At 47.6% G+C, this 16150-nt stretch overlaps 1 protein-coding gene across 1 annotated transcript; it reads right to left on the bottom strand.

The window, feature by feature from the left end:
* Window positions 1-14969: 14969 nt before the first annotated feature.
* LOC141246861 (olfactory receptor class A-like protein 1) lies at window positions 14970-15947 on the bottom strand. The gene has a single exon (XM_073669158.1). It carries the CDS (start codon window positions 15945-15947, stop codon window positions 14970-14972), a length of 978 nt encoding a protein of 325 aa, XP_073525259.1.
* Window positions 15948-16150: the final 203 nt, after the last annotated feature.

Raw genomic sequence — 16150 nt, forward strand, 5'->3', positions numbered from 1 at the left:
TTTCCTTAGCTCTGGTAGCAGAACATAACAGTAAGTCCAGCCAGAAATAGACTTTTCAGAGCGTTTCACAGGAGATTTCCTGATAAGCCTGGTCCTAGGGGATCCGGAGGATCCTCTTAGAAGGGGGGGTACTGTTAGAACCTTGCTCTTAGGTTTTTTCCTTTGCTGGTCACATGACCTTGTTGGCCTATTTAATCCTGCTCCGCCCTTCTGGCTTTGCTGGACTTCATTGTATAACTACTTTCTAGCTAGCCTGTGCTCTGTATCTAACTCTGTTAGTTTGCTTGGTCTACGGACCTCAGTGTTCTATATATTTTGTTTGTTTGTCTGTCTGCTACTATTTCTGTTAGGAGGTGTCCCATTTTCCTCCCAGTCCTTAGTACTTGTAGGGATTCCTTCCCCACATCTATAGGTCTCCGTACAGACTAGCTTAGGACTTTAGCAGGTCTGATCGCAGGATCAGGTCCCCTGTTACATCGTAGGGATAAAGCTGAGTTCTATCGTAGGGACAGATCTCCTCTCTTTCCTTAGCTCTGGTAGCAGAACATAACAGCAGGTACTAGCAGGTTGGAGCACAGGCTGGATAGGGACCAGTACAGACTTGGAGACAGGAACAGAGCCGTAGATGCGGTAGACAAGCAGAGTAAAGTGAAACCACCGGAGCGGAGGACAAGGCAGAGCAGAGCGGAACAAGGTGGACAAGGCAGAGGAGAGCGAAACCGCCGGAGCAGTGAGCAAGCAGAGCGGAGCGAAACCCCAGGTGCGGTGGACAAGGCAGAGCAGAGCGAAACCGCCGGAGCTGTGGACAAGGCAGAGCAGAGAGGAACCGCCGGAGCGGTGGACAAGGCAGAGCAGAGCGAAACCGCAGGTGCGGAGGACAAGGCAGAGCAGAGAGGAACCGCCAGAGTGGTGGGCAAGGCAGAGCAGAGAGAAACCGCTGGCATGGTGATCAAGCAGAACAGAACAAAACCGCAGGTGCGGTGGACAAGGCAGAGCAGAGCGAAACCGCCGGAGCGGTGGACAAGGCAGAGCAGAGACGAACCGCTGGAGCGGTGGACAAGGCAGGGCAGAGATAAACAGCAGGTGCGGTGGATAAGACAGAGCAGAGAGGAACCGCCGGAGCGGTCGGCAAGGCAGAGCAGAGCGAAACCGCCGGAGCGGTGAGCAAGCAGAGCAGAACAGGGCTGGTGGTGCAGTCAGAGAGGACAGGGCTCTGTTCACATGGAACAGACTTAAACATACAGGAAGATGGATAGAACACACGAGGTAAATACGGAGGAAGGGAAAAGGGACAAGCAGAACCAGATACACACAAGGTACTTACAATGAAGTAGCGAGTGGACACAAAACTCACAAACAGAAGTACAGAGACAACGAGTTGGAGTTAGGTGCAGGTTCAGACACTGCAGGAAAAATGGAGGTTACAGACATAGAGACAAACAGGTAACAGGCTAGGAGACAGTTCAGACAGGAACTGATACTGCAATGAGATAGAGGAACGAGCCTGGGTATACAGCCCCCAGGGTGGCGGAAATGGACTAGAAGTCACAGATAACAGGCCTGGGTATACAGCCCCCAGGGTGGCAGAAACAGACTAGAAGTCAGAGATAACAGGCCTGAGTATACAGCCCCCAGGGTGACAGAAACAGACAAGATACAGGACAAGACCTGGCAACTCAGAGGCAAGATAGTGCTGGTCAGGCACCTCCTTCTGGGTGGAGGGGTTTTAAATATTCAGTGACTCACAGCAATAGGCTGGAGACGCATTAGGGGTGCGCCCACAGCAGCTATAAGAATCAGGAAGTAACCGGGCCGCTGCCCTAAGCAGTCAGACAAGAGACATGTACATAGTGTTATGATCTGCTACAGGGACCAAGGAAAGACAGGAGATCTGTCCCTACAATAGAACCAAACTAGATCCCTACGATGTAACGGGGAACCTGATCCTGCGATCAGACCCGCTAAAGTCCTCGGCTAGTCTGTATGAAGACCTATAGAAGTGAGGGAGGGATCCCTACAAGAACTAGGGACTGGGATAAGTTGGACACCTCCTAGCAGAAATTGTAGCAGTCAAAGACAAACACACAACAAAAAGCATAGAGGTCAGAAGACCTAGCAAAACTAACAGAGAACGGCAACAGAGCACCAAGCTAAGTCAAGAGTAGTAAATACAATGAAGTCCAGCAAGGCCAGGAGGGCGGAGCCGGATTAAATAGGCAAAAATGGTCATGTGACCAGCAAACTAAAAAAAACCTAACAGGAGAGTTCTAACAGTACCCCCTCTTCTAAGAGGATCCTCCGGATCCCCTAGGCCCAGGCTTACCAGGAAACCTCCTGTGAAAAGCTCTGACAAGTCTGGAAGCAGAAACGTCATCCGCCCTCACCCATGAGTTATCCTCAGGTCCGAAACCCTTCCAAGCAACGAGATACTGCAAACTCCCTCTATACCGTCTAGAATTTAGGATGCGGGAAATTTCATATTCCCCGTCCTCCACCACCGGAGGAACAGTGGCAGAGGCGTCACCATCCGACACATCAGCTTTTTTCAACAGAGAAACATGAAACACCGGGTTAATCTTCCAGGACGTAGGAACCTCCAACCTAACAGCAGATTGGTTAACTATCTGAAGCACCTTAAAGGGCCCTACGAACTTGGGACCCAATTTTTTAGAAGGAATCCTCAATCGCAGATTCTTAGAGGACAACCAAACCATGTCACCAACAGCAAACAAAACCTCTTGCCGTTTCCTATCAAAGTACCTCTTAGATTTTTTGTTAGCCTACTGAAGATTACCACGCACATCCGTCCAAACTCTCTCCAAATCACCGGAAAAACTCTCCTCCTCAGGCACAGCCGAAACCAATTTGGAGAATGACCCAAAAGACGGATGTCTCCCAGAACAACAAAAAAAAGGCGAACACCCAGCAGAAGAGGATGTATGGTTGTTAAGAGCAAATTCAGCAAGTGGCAGAAACTCAGACCACCCCTCTTGATTGTCTGCCACAAAACAACGCAAGAACTGCTCAACATCCTGGTTCTTCCTTTCTGTCTGGCCATTAGACTCAGGATGATATCCGGATGAAAACGACAAATGAACTCCCAACCTGTCACAAAAGGCACGCCAAAAACGAGCCACGAACTGAGGTCCCCTATCAGAAACAATGTCAGTAGGAACACCATGTAGTCTGACAATTTCCTTGACAAAGGCCTTAGCGAGTGTCTTGGCGCAGGGTAGTTTGATGAAGGGAACCAAGTGACACATCTTGCTAAAACGGTCCACGACCACCCAGATAACAGAGAAACCCTCAGAGGCAGGAAGGTTAGTAATAAAATCCATAGCAAGATGCATCCAAGGAGCACTAGGAGCCTCCAGAGGGCAAAGCAACCCCGCAGCAGGAGCATGCGAAGACTTGGATCTAGCACACACAGTACATTGGCGCACCCACTTAATGACTTCCTTCTGCCATCCAGGCCACCAAAAACTGCGACCCACAAGTCTCTTGGTCTCAGAAATTCCTGGATGACCTGCCAACCGAGACTCATGACACTCAACAAACAAATCTCTCCTAAAGGTCCTAGGCACAAACAACCTCCCATGGGGAGTGTTAGATGGGGCATTCTCCTGAGCTTTAAGAATCTCATCCTCCAAAACGGAGTCCAAAGCAGCAATCACAACACCTTCTTGTAAAATGCTCTCCTCTTCCTCCTCAACACCGACCATGGGAGAAAAGCTGTGAGACAAAGCATCCGCTTTAACATTCTTGGTACCCGGGATGTAAGTAACGGAAAAATTAAACCGCGAGAAAAAAAGTGCCCACCTAGCCTGACGGGCATTCAAGCGCTTGGCAGCATCAAGATAGATCAGATTTTTATGATCAGTGAAAACCTGAATGGGAAATTCAGCACCTCCCAAGAGGTGACGCAGTGTTCAAATGCGAGTTTAATCGCCAGCAATTCCCGATTACCAATGTCGTAATTAAGTTCAGTCTCAGAAAATTTTTTTGAAAAAAAGGCACAGAGATATACTCCATCCTTGTTTTCCTGAGACAACACCGCACCGACCCCCACCGAAGAAGCATCAACCTCAACCAAAAACGGCTTAGTCACATCAGGCTGCATAAGGATGGGAGCAGAGGTGAACCTCTCCTTTAGAAACACAAAAGCTTCAATGGCCTCAGAAGTCCACTGAACCGCATTAGCACCTTTCCTGGTGAGATCGGTCAGCGGTTTGACAATAATAGAAATTTTTTTTATGAATTTTCTGTAATAATTGGCGAAACCCAAAAACCTCTGTATCGATTTCAAACCAATAGGCCTAGGCCATTCCTGCACAGCTTGAACTTTAATCGGGTCCATCTCAAAACCTTCACTGGAGATGATGTAGCCCAAAAAACTAATTCTCTGTACAGCGAACTCACATTTCTCCAGCTTAGCAAAAAGTGAATTGTCCATTAATAACTGTAATACCTCACGTACGCTCCGCCAATGAGACTCCAGATCAGGCGAATAAATCAGAATGTCATCCAAATACACAACCACATTTTTGCCGATTAAAGGTCTAAGGATGTCATTAATAAGATTCTGAAAAAATGCTGAAGCATTGGTAAGACCAAAAGGCATCACCAGATTCTCAAAATGACCCACAGGAGTGTTAAAAGCAGTCTTCCATTCATCACCCTCCTTCATGCGCAACAAATTGCATGCCCCCCGGAGATCAATTTTAGAGAACCACTTGGCCCCCACTAACTGGTTAAATAAATCAGGAATCAATGGCAGTGGGTAAGGATTGCGTACAGTAATTTTATTAATCTCACGAAAGTCCAGACAAGGACGTAAACCACCATCTTTTTTTTTTACAAAAAAAAATCCAACAGCCACAGGAGACTTGGAAGGCCTAATGTGACCGGCGGTAAAGCTTGTCTGTATGTATTCCTCCAAAGCCTTTCTCTCAGGAATAGTAAGATTAAATAAATGACTTTTAGGAAGAGTCGCTCCAGGGACAAATTCAATGGTACAATCATAGTCTCTATGGGGAGGTAAAATTTGTGACTCCTCCTCAGAAAAAACTCTCCAAAAATCCTGAATAGGTACAGGTAATTCCCCTTTTTCCACCGCAGCAATACGTCCGTTACAACACTTGTCATAACACTTAGGGCTCCAGGACTTAATTTCATTGGTAGACCAATCCAGTACAGGATTGTGCAATTTTAACCAGGGTAACCCCAATATTACTGGAGAAGGCAAATTATCCAATACCACCAAATCCAAATTCTCTTGATTAATACCATTAATAGTGAGGGGAAATTCACAGACCTTATGAGTAACACTCTTCAATGGAGAGCCATCAACAGAAACCACAGCAATAGGGGATGACAAAGTTTTAGGTTCTAATCTAAGTTTTTCCAAGAATCCCCCATCAATCACATTCAGAGTAGAACCACAATCCACAAATACCCAAAATTCAATTAATTCACCCTGAGCAGCGGTAGTAGCAGATAGGAATACTCCCTTAGAATTTAAACAGGCAATACGTGCATGACTGACCATTTTTTCTTCTTTCTTCATACGAAGCACACAGTTCTTAATAAAATGACCAGAATTTCCGCAATAGAAGCACAAGCCTTCAGAAAGCCTGCGGTCTTTTTCCTGAGAGCGGGGTACCATCGCCCCAATCTCCATCGGCTCTCCATTGTCAGCACAGACCCTCTCAGGACTCTGAGCTAACATAGCAGAGGATTTGCTCTCATTAACCCTTGCACGCAGTCTCCTGTCCACCCGTATAGCTAATTGCATTGCCTCCTGCAAGTTTCCAGGTGTGGGATAAGCAATCAGTAAATCCTTAACCCTTTCTCCTAGCCCTGCAAGAAACAAGCTTTTCAAAGCTGAATCGTTCCACCCCACCTGGGTAGACCACCGACGGAAGTGAGAACAATATTTTTCCACATTACCTGATCCCTGCCTCAAACGTCTCAATTCAGACTCAGCAGATGAGACACGATCAGGATCATCGTACAACAAACCCAAAGCAGAAAAAAAACTATCCACTGATCTAAAGCACGGATCACTAGGTTGGAGAGAGAAGGCCCATCCCTGAGGACCTTTGCGCAAAAGTGACATTATGAACCCTATGCGCTGTGATTCATCACCAGAGGATCCGGGTCTCAAACGAAAATACAATAAACAAGCATTTTTAAAAGAAAAAAATTCTTGCTGTTCGCCAAAAAATAAATCAGGCAGACGTACCTTTCGTTCCACAAAATGTGCTCCAGAACAGCTACTCACGTGTTGTTGGAGCTTGGCCACTTCCAGAGAGAGTCCCTGCAAGCGTTGAGCCAAATCTTGAACCGAAACCATGATGGAAAACTGGAGGTCTTTCCTTAGAGAAAATTTTTTTTTTTCTTTTAGGGCTGGACTTACTGTTATGATCTGCTACAGGGACCAAGGAAAGACAGGAGATCTGTCCCTACAATAGAACCAAACTGGATCCCTACGATGTAACGGGGAACCTGATCCTGCGATCAGACCCGCTAAAGTCCTCGGCTAGTCTGTACGAAGACCTATAGAAGTGAGGGAGGGATCCCTACAAGAACTAGGGACTGGGATAAGTTGGACACCTCCTAGCAGAAATTGTAGCAGTCAAAGACAAACACACAACAAAAAGCATAGAGGTCAGAAGACCTAGCAAAACTAACAGAGAACGGCAACAGAGCACCAAGCTAGCTCAAGAGTAGTAAATACAATGAAGTCCAGCAAGGCCAGGAGGGCGGAGCCGGATTAAATAGGCAAAAATGGTCATGTGACCAGCAAACTAAAAAAAAACTAACAGGAGAGTTCTAACACATAGCATGAACTGGAGCAAGGTTTGCAGGTTGGACTGATGGGTAACATTGTGGTCTTGCATGGTGGGAGGTGGTGCACTATGCAAGCAAGCCGCCAGGGATGTTACAGTGCTCCTCCCTGTGTATCTCCTGGGAAAGAACTGCTCCCACTCTCAAACCGACATCTGAGGCATCCATTTCGTGTACAAATTCTTTCTTAAAGTCGGGGGCAACCAAGACTGGTTGCTTACACAGAGCACCTTTCATTTTTTGGAAGGCCGTCTGCCTCTTCACACCATTTGGTCATTGCCGATTTCGTCCACTTAAGGAGGTCAGTCAGGGGTGCGGCCATCATGGCGAAGTTTGGGATGAACCTCCTGTAGTATCCTACAATCCCCAGGAAGGCTTTAACTTGTGTTTTTGACTGCGGTCTCAGCCAGGTTTGGATTGCCTCCACTTTACTGATTTGGCGTTTGATCTCGCCTCTACCCACTACATATCCCAGGTATTTGGCTTCTTCTTTCCCCATGGCACATTTCTTCTGGTTTATTGAAAACTTCGCCTTCCTGAGAGCATTAAACACCGCCTGGAACTTTTCCAGATGAATCTCCCAGTCTTGGCAAAAGATAACAATATCGTCCAGGTATGCTGCAACGTATTTCTTATGGGATGCAAGGATTCAATCCATGGCTCTCTGGAAGGTTGCAGGGGCCCGCTGCAGTCCAAATGGCATCCAGACATACTGGAAGCATTCATCTGGCATAGAAAACGGACTTTTCTCCTTGGCTCCCTGTGCCGTGGGGATCTGCCAATACCCCTTTGTCAAACCCAAGTTGGTTATGTACCTTACTGGCCCAAGCCTCTTGATCATCTCATCGACATGTGGCATGGGATATGCGTTGAATTTGGAGATCTTTTTCAACTTCCAATAGTCGTTGCAGAATCTCCACTTAACATCGGACTTTGGGACCAAGACAATCGGGCTCTACCAACCGCTCTTGGATTCTTCAATGACACAGAGTTTCAGCATATGAGCCACCTCTTTGGAGCCACCTCTCTTGTCGGGTTTCAGATATCCGATAGGGCTTCAAGTTCACCCGTACATGTGGCTCCATCAGAACCTCATGTTCCATGACCCTTGTGCAGCCCGGCAATTCTGAGAACAGATCCCTGTTCTTCTACAGCGATTCCAAACACTGTTGTTTTTGGGCCTTCGTTAGCGTTTCCGCTATTGCGACTCCTCCAACCTCGCCTTCTGGTTTTACCAGCAAGCATGGAGCTTCCACAGCCTCTCTGTCTAGCCACGGCTTGAGGAGGTTGACGTGATATATCTGGTATGGCTTGCGTCGTCCTGGTTGATGAACCTTGTAGTTCACTTCACCAATTTTTTCCACCAACTCATACGGCTCTTTCCATTTGGCCAAGAATTTACTCTCCACTGTAGGAATTAGTATGAGGACACGGTCTCCCGGATTGAATTGCCTCACTTTGGCTGACCGGTTGTAGACCCTGGCCTGAGCTTCTTGTGCCTGGAGGAGATGTCCTTTTACGATGGGCATCACTTTCGCAATCCTCTGCTGCATCAGTGCAACATGCTCGATGACGCTTTTGTGGGGCATGACTTTGGCTTCCCAGGTTTCCTTCGCTATATCAAGGAGACCCCACAGATGTCAGCCATATTGCTGTTCAAATGGCAAGAATCCTGTAGAGGCCTGTGGAGCCTCATGGATAGAGAACAGCAGATATGGTAGGAGACAGTCCCAGTCTCTACCGTCCTTTTCTATGGCCTTCCTCAGCATACTCTTCAGTGTCTTATTAAACCTTTCCACAAGGCCATCTGTCTGATGATGGTATACTGAAGTCTTCAGTTGGGAGATTTGTGGATCTTGCATAACTCCCCCATCACCTTACTCATAAAAGGTGTTCCCTGGTTGGTCAGGATCTCCTTTGGTAAATCTGTCTGGGAAAAAAAGTGGACCACTTTGCAAGCTATTCTCTTTGCGAAGGAGTTTTTTAGGGGAATCGCTTCAGGTTAGCATGTGGCATAGTCCAGAATAACCAATATATAATGTCTAGCTATTGAACCCGTTCTATGCCCTGGTGGCGAGCATTTTTATTGGTATATGCTGTTCCCATCCGGCGCCCCCATCCTCTTTTGTGCTGCCCCCATCTGGTGCCTCCATCCTGCTCCCCCATCCAAAGGCCGGGGAAGGAGTGTGGCGCCGGAGTACGCGTGTCCAGCACCATTTTGATGAAGACAAACTGCAAATGTGTCTTCACTAAAAAGGCACCGGACAGCGCGCTATGCGCATGCGCCAATTCCAGCGCCACACTCCTCCCCCAGCCTCCAGCCCGAACAGAGGCACCGCGGCAGCACTCCCGGTCAGGTATGTACTTATGGTGCCGGAGATCGCGGTATGCGTTCATTGCCTATGCATACCTCGATCTCCGGCACCTTAAACTCCTCTTACCTGAAATGGCTGGATGTGTTCTTCTTTCTGGAGCCAGACTGCACAGGTACATTGCGCTTGCTCAGTCAACAGTGGCTTCGGACAGATGGACACATCCCTGATTATAATATAGATGTCCCCCAATTCTGTTAATATCCCCCATCCTGGTATATAAGGCCCCCCTTCTTATTATTCACGGCCCTCATTCCATCCCGCTATGCATGGCACCCGCGATCCCCATCCTGGTATGCATGGCATCCCTGATCCCCATCCTGGTAAGCATGACACCCCTGATCCCCATCCTGGTATGCATGACACCCCTGATCCCCATCCCGGTATGCATGGCAGCCCTGATCACCATCCTGGTATGCATGGCACCTTGTTCCCTAATCCTGGTAGGCATGGCCCCCTCATCCCCAATCCTGGTATGCATAACACCCCTGATCCCCATCCTGGTATGCATTGCACCCCTGATCACCATCCTGGTATGCATTGCACCTTGTTCCCTAATCCTGGTATACATGGCCCCTTCATCCAAAATCCTGGTATGCATGGCACCCCTGATCCCCATCCTGGTATGCATGACACTCCTGATCCCCATCCTGGTATGCATGACACCCCTGATTCTCATCCTGGTATGCATGACACCCCTGATCCCCATCCCGGTATGCATGGCAGCCCTGATCCCCATCCTGGTATGCATGGCCCCCTCATCCTCAATCCTGGTATACATGGCACCCTATTCCCTAATCCTGGTATGCATGGTCCCCTCATCCCCAATTCTGGTATGCATGACACCCCTGATCCCCATCCTGGTATGCATGACACCCGTAATCCCCATCCCGCTATGCAAGACCCCAATGATCCCAATCCTGGTATGCATGGCCCCCTCATCCTCAATCCTGTTATGCATGGCACCCCTGTTCCCTCATCCTGGTCTGCATAGTACCCCTCATTCCCCAATCCTGGTATGCATGGTCCCCTCATCTCCAATCCTGGTATGCATGGTACCCCTCATCCCTATCATGGTATGCATGGCACCCCTCATCCCACAATCCTGGGATGCATGGTACCCCATCCCTCATCCTGGTATGCATGGCACTCCATCCCTTATCCAGGTATGCATGATGCATGGTACTCCTCATCCCTATCCTGGGTAAGCATGGCACCACTCATCCCCCATCCTGGTATGCATGGTACCCCTCATCCCCATCCTATTATGCATGGTACCACTCATCCCTATCATGGTATGCATGGTACCCCTCATCCTTATCCTGGTATGCATGGCACCCCTCATCCCAATACTGTTATGCATGGCACCCCTCACCCCAATCCTGGTATGCATGGCACCCCTGATCCCCATCCTGGTATGCATGGCCCCCCTCATCCCTATCCTGGTATGTATGGTGCCCCTCATCCCCATCCTGGTATGCATGGTACCCCTCATCCCCATCCTGGTATGCATGGCCTCCTTCATCCCTATCCTGGTATGTATGATACCTCTCATCCCAATCCTGGTATGCATGGCACCCCATTCCTCATCCTGGTATGCATGGCACCCCATCCCTCATCCTGGTATGCATGGCACCCCATCCCTCATCCCTGGTATGCATGGCCCCCCATCCCTCATCCCTGGTGTGCATGGCACCCCTCATCCCTATTCTGGTATGCATGGCACCCCTCATCCCTATCCTGGTATGTATGGTACCCCCTCATCCCTATCCTGGTATGCATGGCACTCCTCATCCCTATCCTGATATGTATTGTACCCCTCATCCCCATCCTGTTAGGTATGGTACCCCTCATCCCCTTCCTGGTATGCATGGCCCCCCTCATCCCTATCCTGGTATGTATGGTACCCCTCATCCCTATCCTGGTATGTATGATACCTCTCATCCCCATCCTGGTATGTATTGTTCCCATCATCCCCATCCTGGTATGCATGGCCCCCCTCATCCCTATCCTGGTATGTATGGTACCCCTCATTCCTATCCTGTTATATATGTTACCCCTCATCCCTATCCGGGTATGCATGGTACCCCTCATCCCTATCATGCTGCACACACAAAAAAACGTTCTGCCGGAGGCCGGGAGAGTAATGTGGCGCTGGAGTATGCGCGTGCCCATATCGCGTTGTCCGGCGCCATTTTTTGAAGACACACTGCAAATGTGTCTTCAGTAAAATGGCATCAGATAACGCGCTATGCGCATGTGCCGATTCCGATGCCGAACTGCTGTCTCAGCCTCCGGCCAGAACAGAGGCGCCGTGGCAACACTCCTCCTGGTCAGGTAAGTATGTCCTTGTGGCGCCGGAGATCGCGGTATGCATTCAGTACCTACGCATACCGTGATCTCCGGTGCAAAGCGCTCATCTTACCTGTAACGGCCAGATGTGTTCTTTTGTCTGGAGCCAGACTGCACAGGCGAATTGCACTTGCGCAGTCTATAGAGGCTTCGGACAGAAGGACACATCTCCCGTTATATTATAGATGCCCACAAGCATATTTAACCAGAGGACCGACCAAGTCCATGGCAATTCTCTCGAATGGCACCTCAATAATGGGCAATGGCACAGTGGGAATTCGAAAGTGAGAGGTGAGGGCAGTTAACTGACACGTAGGGCAGGACCTGCAATACTTTAATATTTCCCGGTGACACCCAGGCCAATAGAACCTCGGCATGATCCATTCCTGTGTTTTCTCCATCCACAGATGTCCCCCCAAGATATGTGAATGGGCCATGTCCAACACCTTCCGTCTATAGGGACCCGGCACTATTAACTGTTCCACCAGCTCCTCGCTCACTTTCATGACCCGGTACAACAATTCATCACTTATCATGAAATATGGAAATCTTGGGTCAGCCCCGGCTCCTCTGCAACCCCATTTATTACGGTGACATTATTAAAGGCTTCCTTCATAGTTACAGTAGGTCCCTATTTTGGGCAGACCCAAAATTCTTCGCTGGTCACCCCTAACTCTGAAATGTCAGACTCGGGACACTACCTCCTCATCCCCCACAGGGACACAAAAGGAAAACCTGTCTGACTGGGTGTGGTGATATCTCATCAGGGTTAACTGGTTTCCTATCTGAGCCAGCGAATCCGGAACTCTTCCCCCACAGATCCCAAAATAAACAAAAGACAGGGCCTATATTAATAGGGTGCAACAAGTCCTGAACGACACCGACCTCGTGGGACTCAGTACCGTGGGCCATTTCAATGTCCACTTTGGCCATAGGGTAGTCCTTAGCATCACCATGAATGCACCGTACGCCAACATTTTTCCCCGGGATCAGTTGGAGAGGAAGTCACAAGGGTAAAAAGACTCCTGGAGTCTAGCAGTGCCATTACATGCTGCCCGTTCACCTTCACGGGACACGCTTGTAGCCCCTCACTGGGTGGACAGTTGACACAGCAGGCTGGATACGCATAATATGAACAGCGTCATCCTATGCTGCAGTCCATCTGCTCAGGGGTCAGCAGACAATGGACGGCTATATGGCCTGGGTCATGGTACCTCCAGCAAATAACATCACCTGCAGGGACCTTGGGCATTAGCTCCCCCGCCACTTTGGACCTTCGATGCCCCACCCCCTTTTGGGCCTCAGCTCCCTGTTGGGACCCCAGTATGATGTGAGCTGCCTTCCCAAGGAACCCTCAACCCCCTGGTGCCTCTCGACCAGTCCAGCCAGGTCATCGGCATTCCAGGTATCACCCTGGGCAACCCAAGTCTGTATTGGCCTCGGCAGGGAGTGTACAAACCGGTACATCTCCACCCGCTCTACCATCTGCGCAGGCGTAGAGGACTCCGGCTTCAGCCACTTCTGGACCAGATGCAAAAGGTCAAACATTTGGGATTGAGGGGGTTTGTCCCAGTAATATGCCCAGTGGTAGACCCGCTGTGCCCTGACCGTTATTGTCACCCCCAAGCGCGCCAGAATCTCGGTCTTTAGCTTACCATACTCCTTAGTGCCCTGCAAAGCTAGATCATAGTACACTTTCTGGGGATCTCCCATCAGGTATGGCGCCAGCACCTCTGTCCACTGCTCTAGCGGAAGTTTCTCCGTCTCAGCAACCCTTTCAAATACAGTTAGAAAAGCTTCCACATCATCCCCAGGGGTCATCTTCTGCAAGGCCCGTCTTACCGCCTTCCAGACGTGGGAGTCATCAGCTGGACCTGGAGTTGGGGCGCTCATCCTGCCCTGGATGGCGGTTGCCAGAAGCTGCATCTGCTGCCACTGCTTCTCCTGGTGCTGCTTGATCTGCTGTAACAACAGCCTGTTGGTCTCCTGTTGATGCTGCTGCGACTTGGCCAGGTGTTTCAGCAGGTACTCCATCTTGTCTGGTGATGCTTGCTGGCTTGTTGCAGACTTTACACAGGACATGCAGTCCTTCCTGTAGCAAGCATACGTATCTGCTGGGAATGCTGTCCGCATTCTCCACCAATTGTAGGAATTTTACTCACTTGAATGTGATGGGAAGAAAACAGGAAGCATGTTCCAAAGTTCTTGTTGGTTTATTGCTTCAGAAACCCAGAAGCCAAAAGAAAAAGCAAACAGCCTTTGGTTCAGGCAAACAAATTAAAGTGTCCTTAGCAGTTCTCTGCTCAGCCAGGCCTCTGTGGCACACAGGCAGGGAAGTGCGGAGACAACCATACACAGGAGGCCTTCTCCCTCCAGATACACAGACCATGTGTCAAACGATGGCATCCATCTTAAAGGCTGTTGACCACACCCAGAGGTGAGGTATGTGGGTAGCTGGACCCGCCCAACTCTCCTAACTACCCATAACCCGGTTCCAGGTGCACCAAACGATCCTCTTAGTGCTTACGTGCAATAGAGAAACACTCCGGGTTACATCATAGAGAACAGCCATATCTGTGACACATACCTCCCTGAGACCATTAGCCACCTTACAATGGGTAAAAAAGAAAGATTATTGAAGCGGTTGAGAATTGCTACATTCAGTGCAGACCATTTGGCTTGACTTGCAAGATTATTAAAATCTTTTTAATAACCCAGAACTCCTTTTAGCTTTCCACCATTAAAGTTATAAAAATAATAGTTAAATAGTATGTGCTTTTTTCTGTTTTAATAGATTTGCAGAGATTAACTGATAACATGTACATTAAAATGTAGTTTTTAAGATGCTTTCTGTACTCATTCATGATAAGGTTCTGAAAATTACAAACTAAAATAATATTACACAGAAAAAGAGTTAGAGTTCTATGATGGGTTTTAACTTTGCCAAGATAGCAAAGGGTTATTCTCAAGATTGAGGTTCAGGAGTACGCCGCTTCCATGCCTCCTAATTTCCTGCTCGTAAAGGGCCTGATAATTGACAAGTCAGACCAGCAGCATGGCTAAGCTGTTGACTCGAACTGTGTGCCCTCTTATGCTGCAAGCTTAGGCTTCTTTGCCTCTGCAGTAACAGAGAAGAGCTGTGGGACTGAAGCTGGCTGGATCCAGCAATCTTGCTATTTTTCGAACAGCACATGCAAGATCTATAGCAAAGAGCTTGCAAGTGTGCCTTACTTGCCTGCAAAATTGGCCTCCCTGATATTCTGCTAAGGTGGACATATACACAGATAATAAGCAGTACAAGAGAAATTTAAAAAAAAACTCCATTTTTGAAACTACGGTAAATTTTTAATACATTTTTAATTAAATTGAAAATGAGAAAATCACTTTAATGTAACATCAGTTTTTCTTCTCATCATTGTAGTTACTAACCCAGCTTAACTGAGTTTTATTTTCTGAGTTGTCATTATAGTTCTGCCATTTAGACAGTTTTAAACAATTTACATCATGTAGTTTCGGGTTGCTAGCAATTATTAAAATGGGGCTGAGGGCGGAATATGAACAAGCAAGGATGACTCTAGCATCATTCAGGTCTGGCCCAACATAAATCAAAGAGTAAATCCACAAAGAACTATCTAGTCCAAACAAAACCACATACAGAACAACTAGCAAAATGACAGCTCGAGACGCCTTGTACTCAATAGATTTACTGACATTATGTGAGCTCCGCATGTCCTTGATGTTTTTCTGATGGTGGAGCAGAACATTGACAATATAAATACTTGTCACTGTCATCAATGCCACTAAAATAAAGTCCTTTACAACCAGGAGGGTCCCATTGATGATGAAAGAGGCTTGAGTCAAAAAGTCAGTTCTGCAGCTGACGAGGTGCAATGTGTATGGTGAATTTGTGGAATTACTTTTTGCGTGGGCAAATGTAACACTAGAACAGTAGAGTAGCATATTAATGATGAATATAATTATAATGATGGCCACCATATTTTTAGACATTCGCGGTTTTAGATAGACCCATACTCTTGTTGTAGGAGCAATGAGGATGCACTGATGACAACTAAGCAGACTGGTGGTAGAAATAGACATCGCTCTGCTCGTTCTGTAGGTATAAACAATGAGTTTGCATACGGCATCATTTAATAAATGCTCCAATCCAGTGATGTACATATATTCTGGGGTCCCACGTGCCAGCAGAACTAGTAGATTCATTAACGCTAACACTATAAGTATAATGCTAGTTGGAAGCAGCTTCTTCTCGATAACTCTAACCAAAAAAAATTTCAGCATAATATAGACATTTCCGGGAATCCCCAGTAACATCAATGGGATGAAGGCAAAGCCTTTGATGGGTTTTATTTCCATAAGGTTTATTTGTTCCAAAACCTGAAAAATAAAATGTAGGACTATTTGTCAAGGGTTTTACATAAGAAACTTTTTTTAACTGGCACAGTAATACAGCTAAGATTTGTCATTCTTGAATAGATCTAATAATAAACTGAAATACATTTTATTCTCCTATTGTATGATGTGCAATTGTTGTTCATATTTGAATATATTCTTGTATA

This window comes from Phyllobates terribilis, unplaced genomic scaffold (genome assembly GCF_046119375.1).
Source record: "Phyllobates terribilis strain yellow unplaced genomic scaffold, ASM4611937v1 Scaffold_2__4_contigs__length_985480577, whole genome shotgun sequence".
NCBI classification, from domain to species: domain Eukaryota; kingdom Metazoa; phylum Chordata; class Amphibia; order Anura; family Dendrobatidae; genus Phyllobates; species Phyllobates terribilis.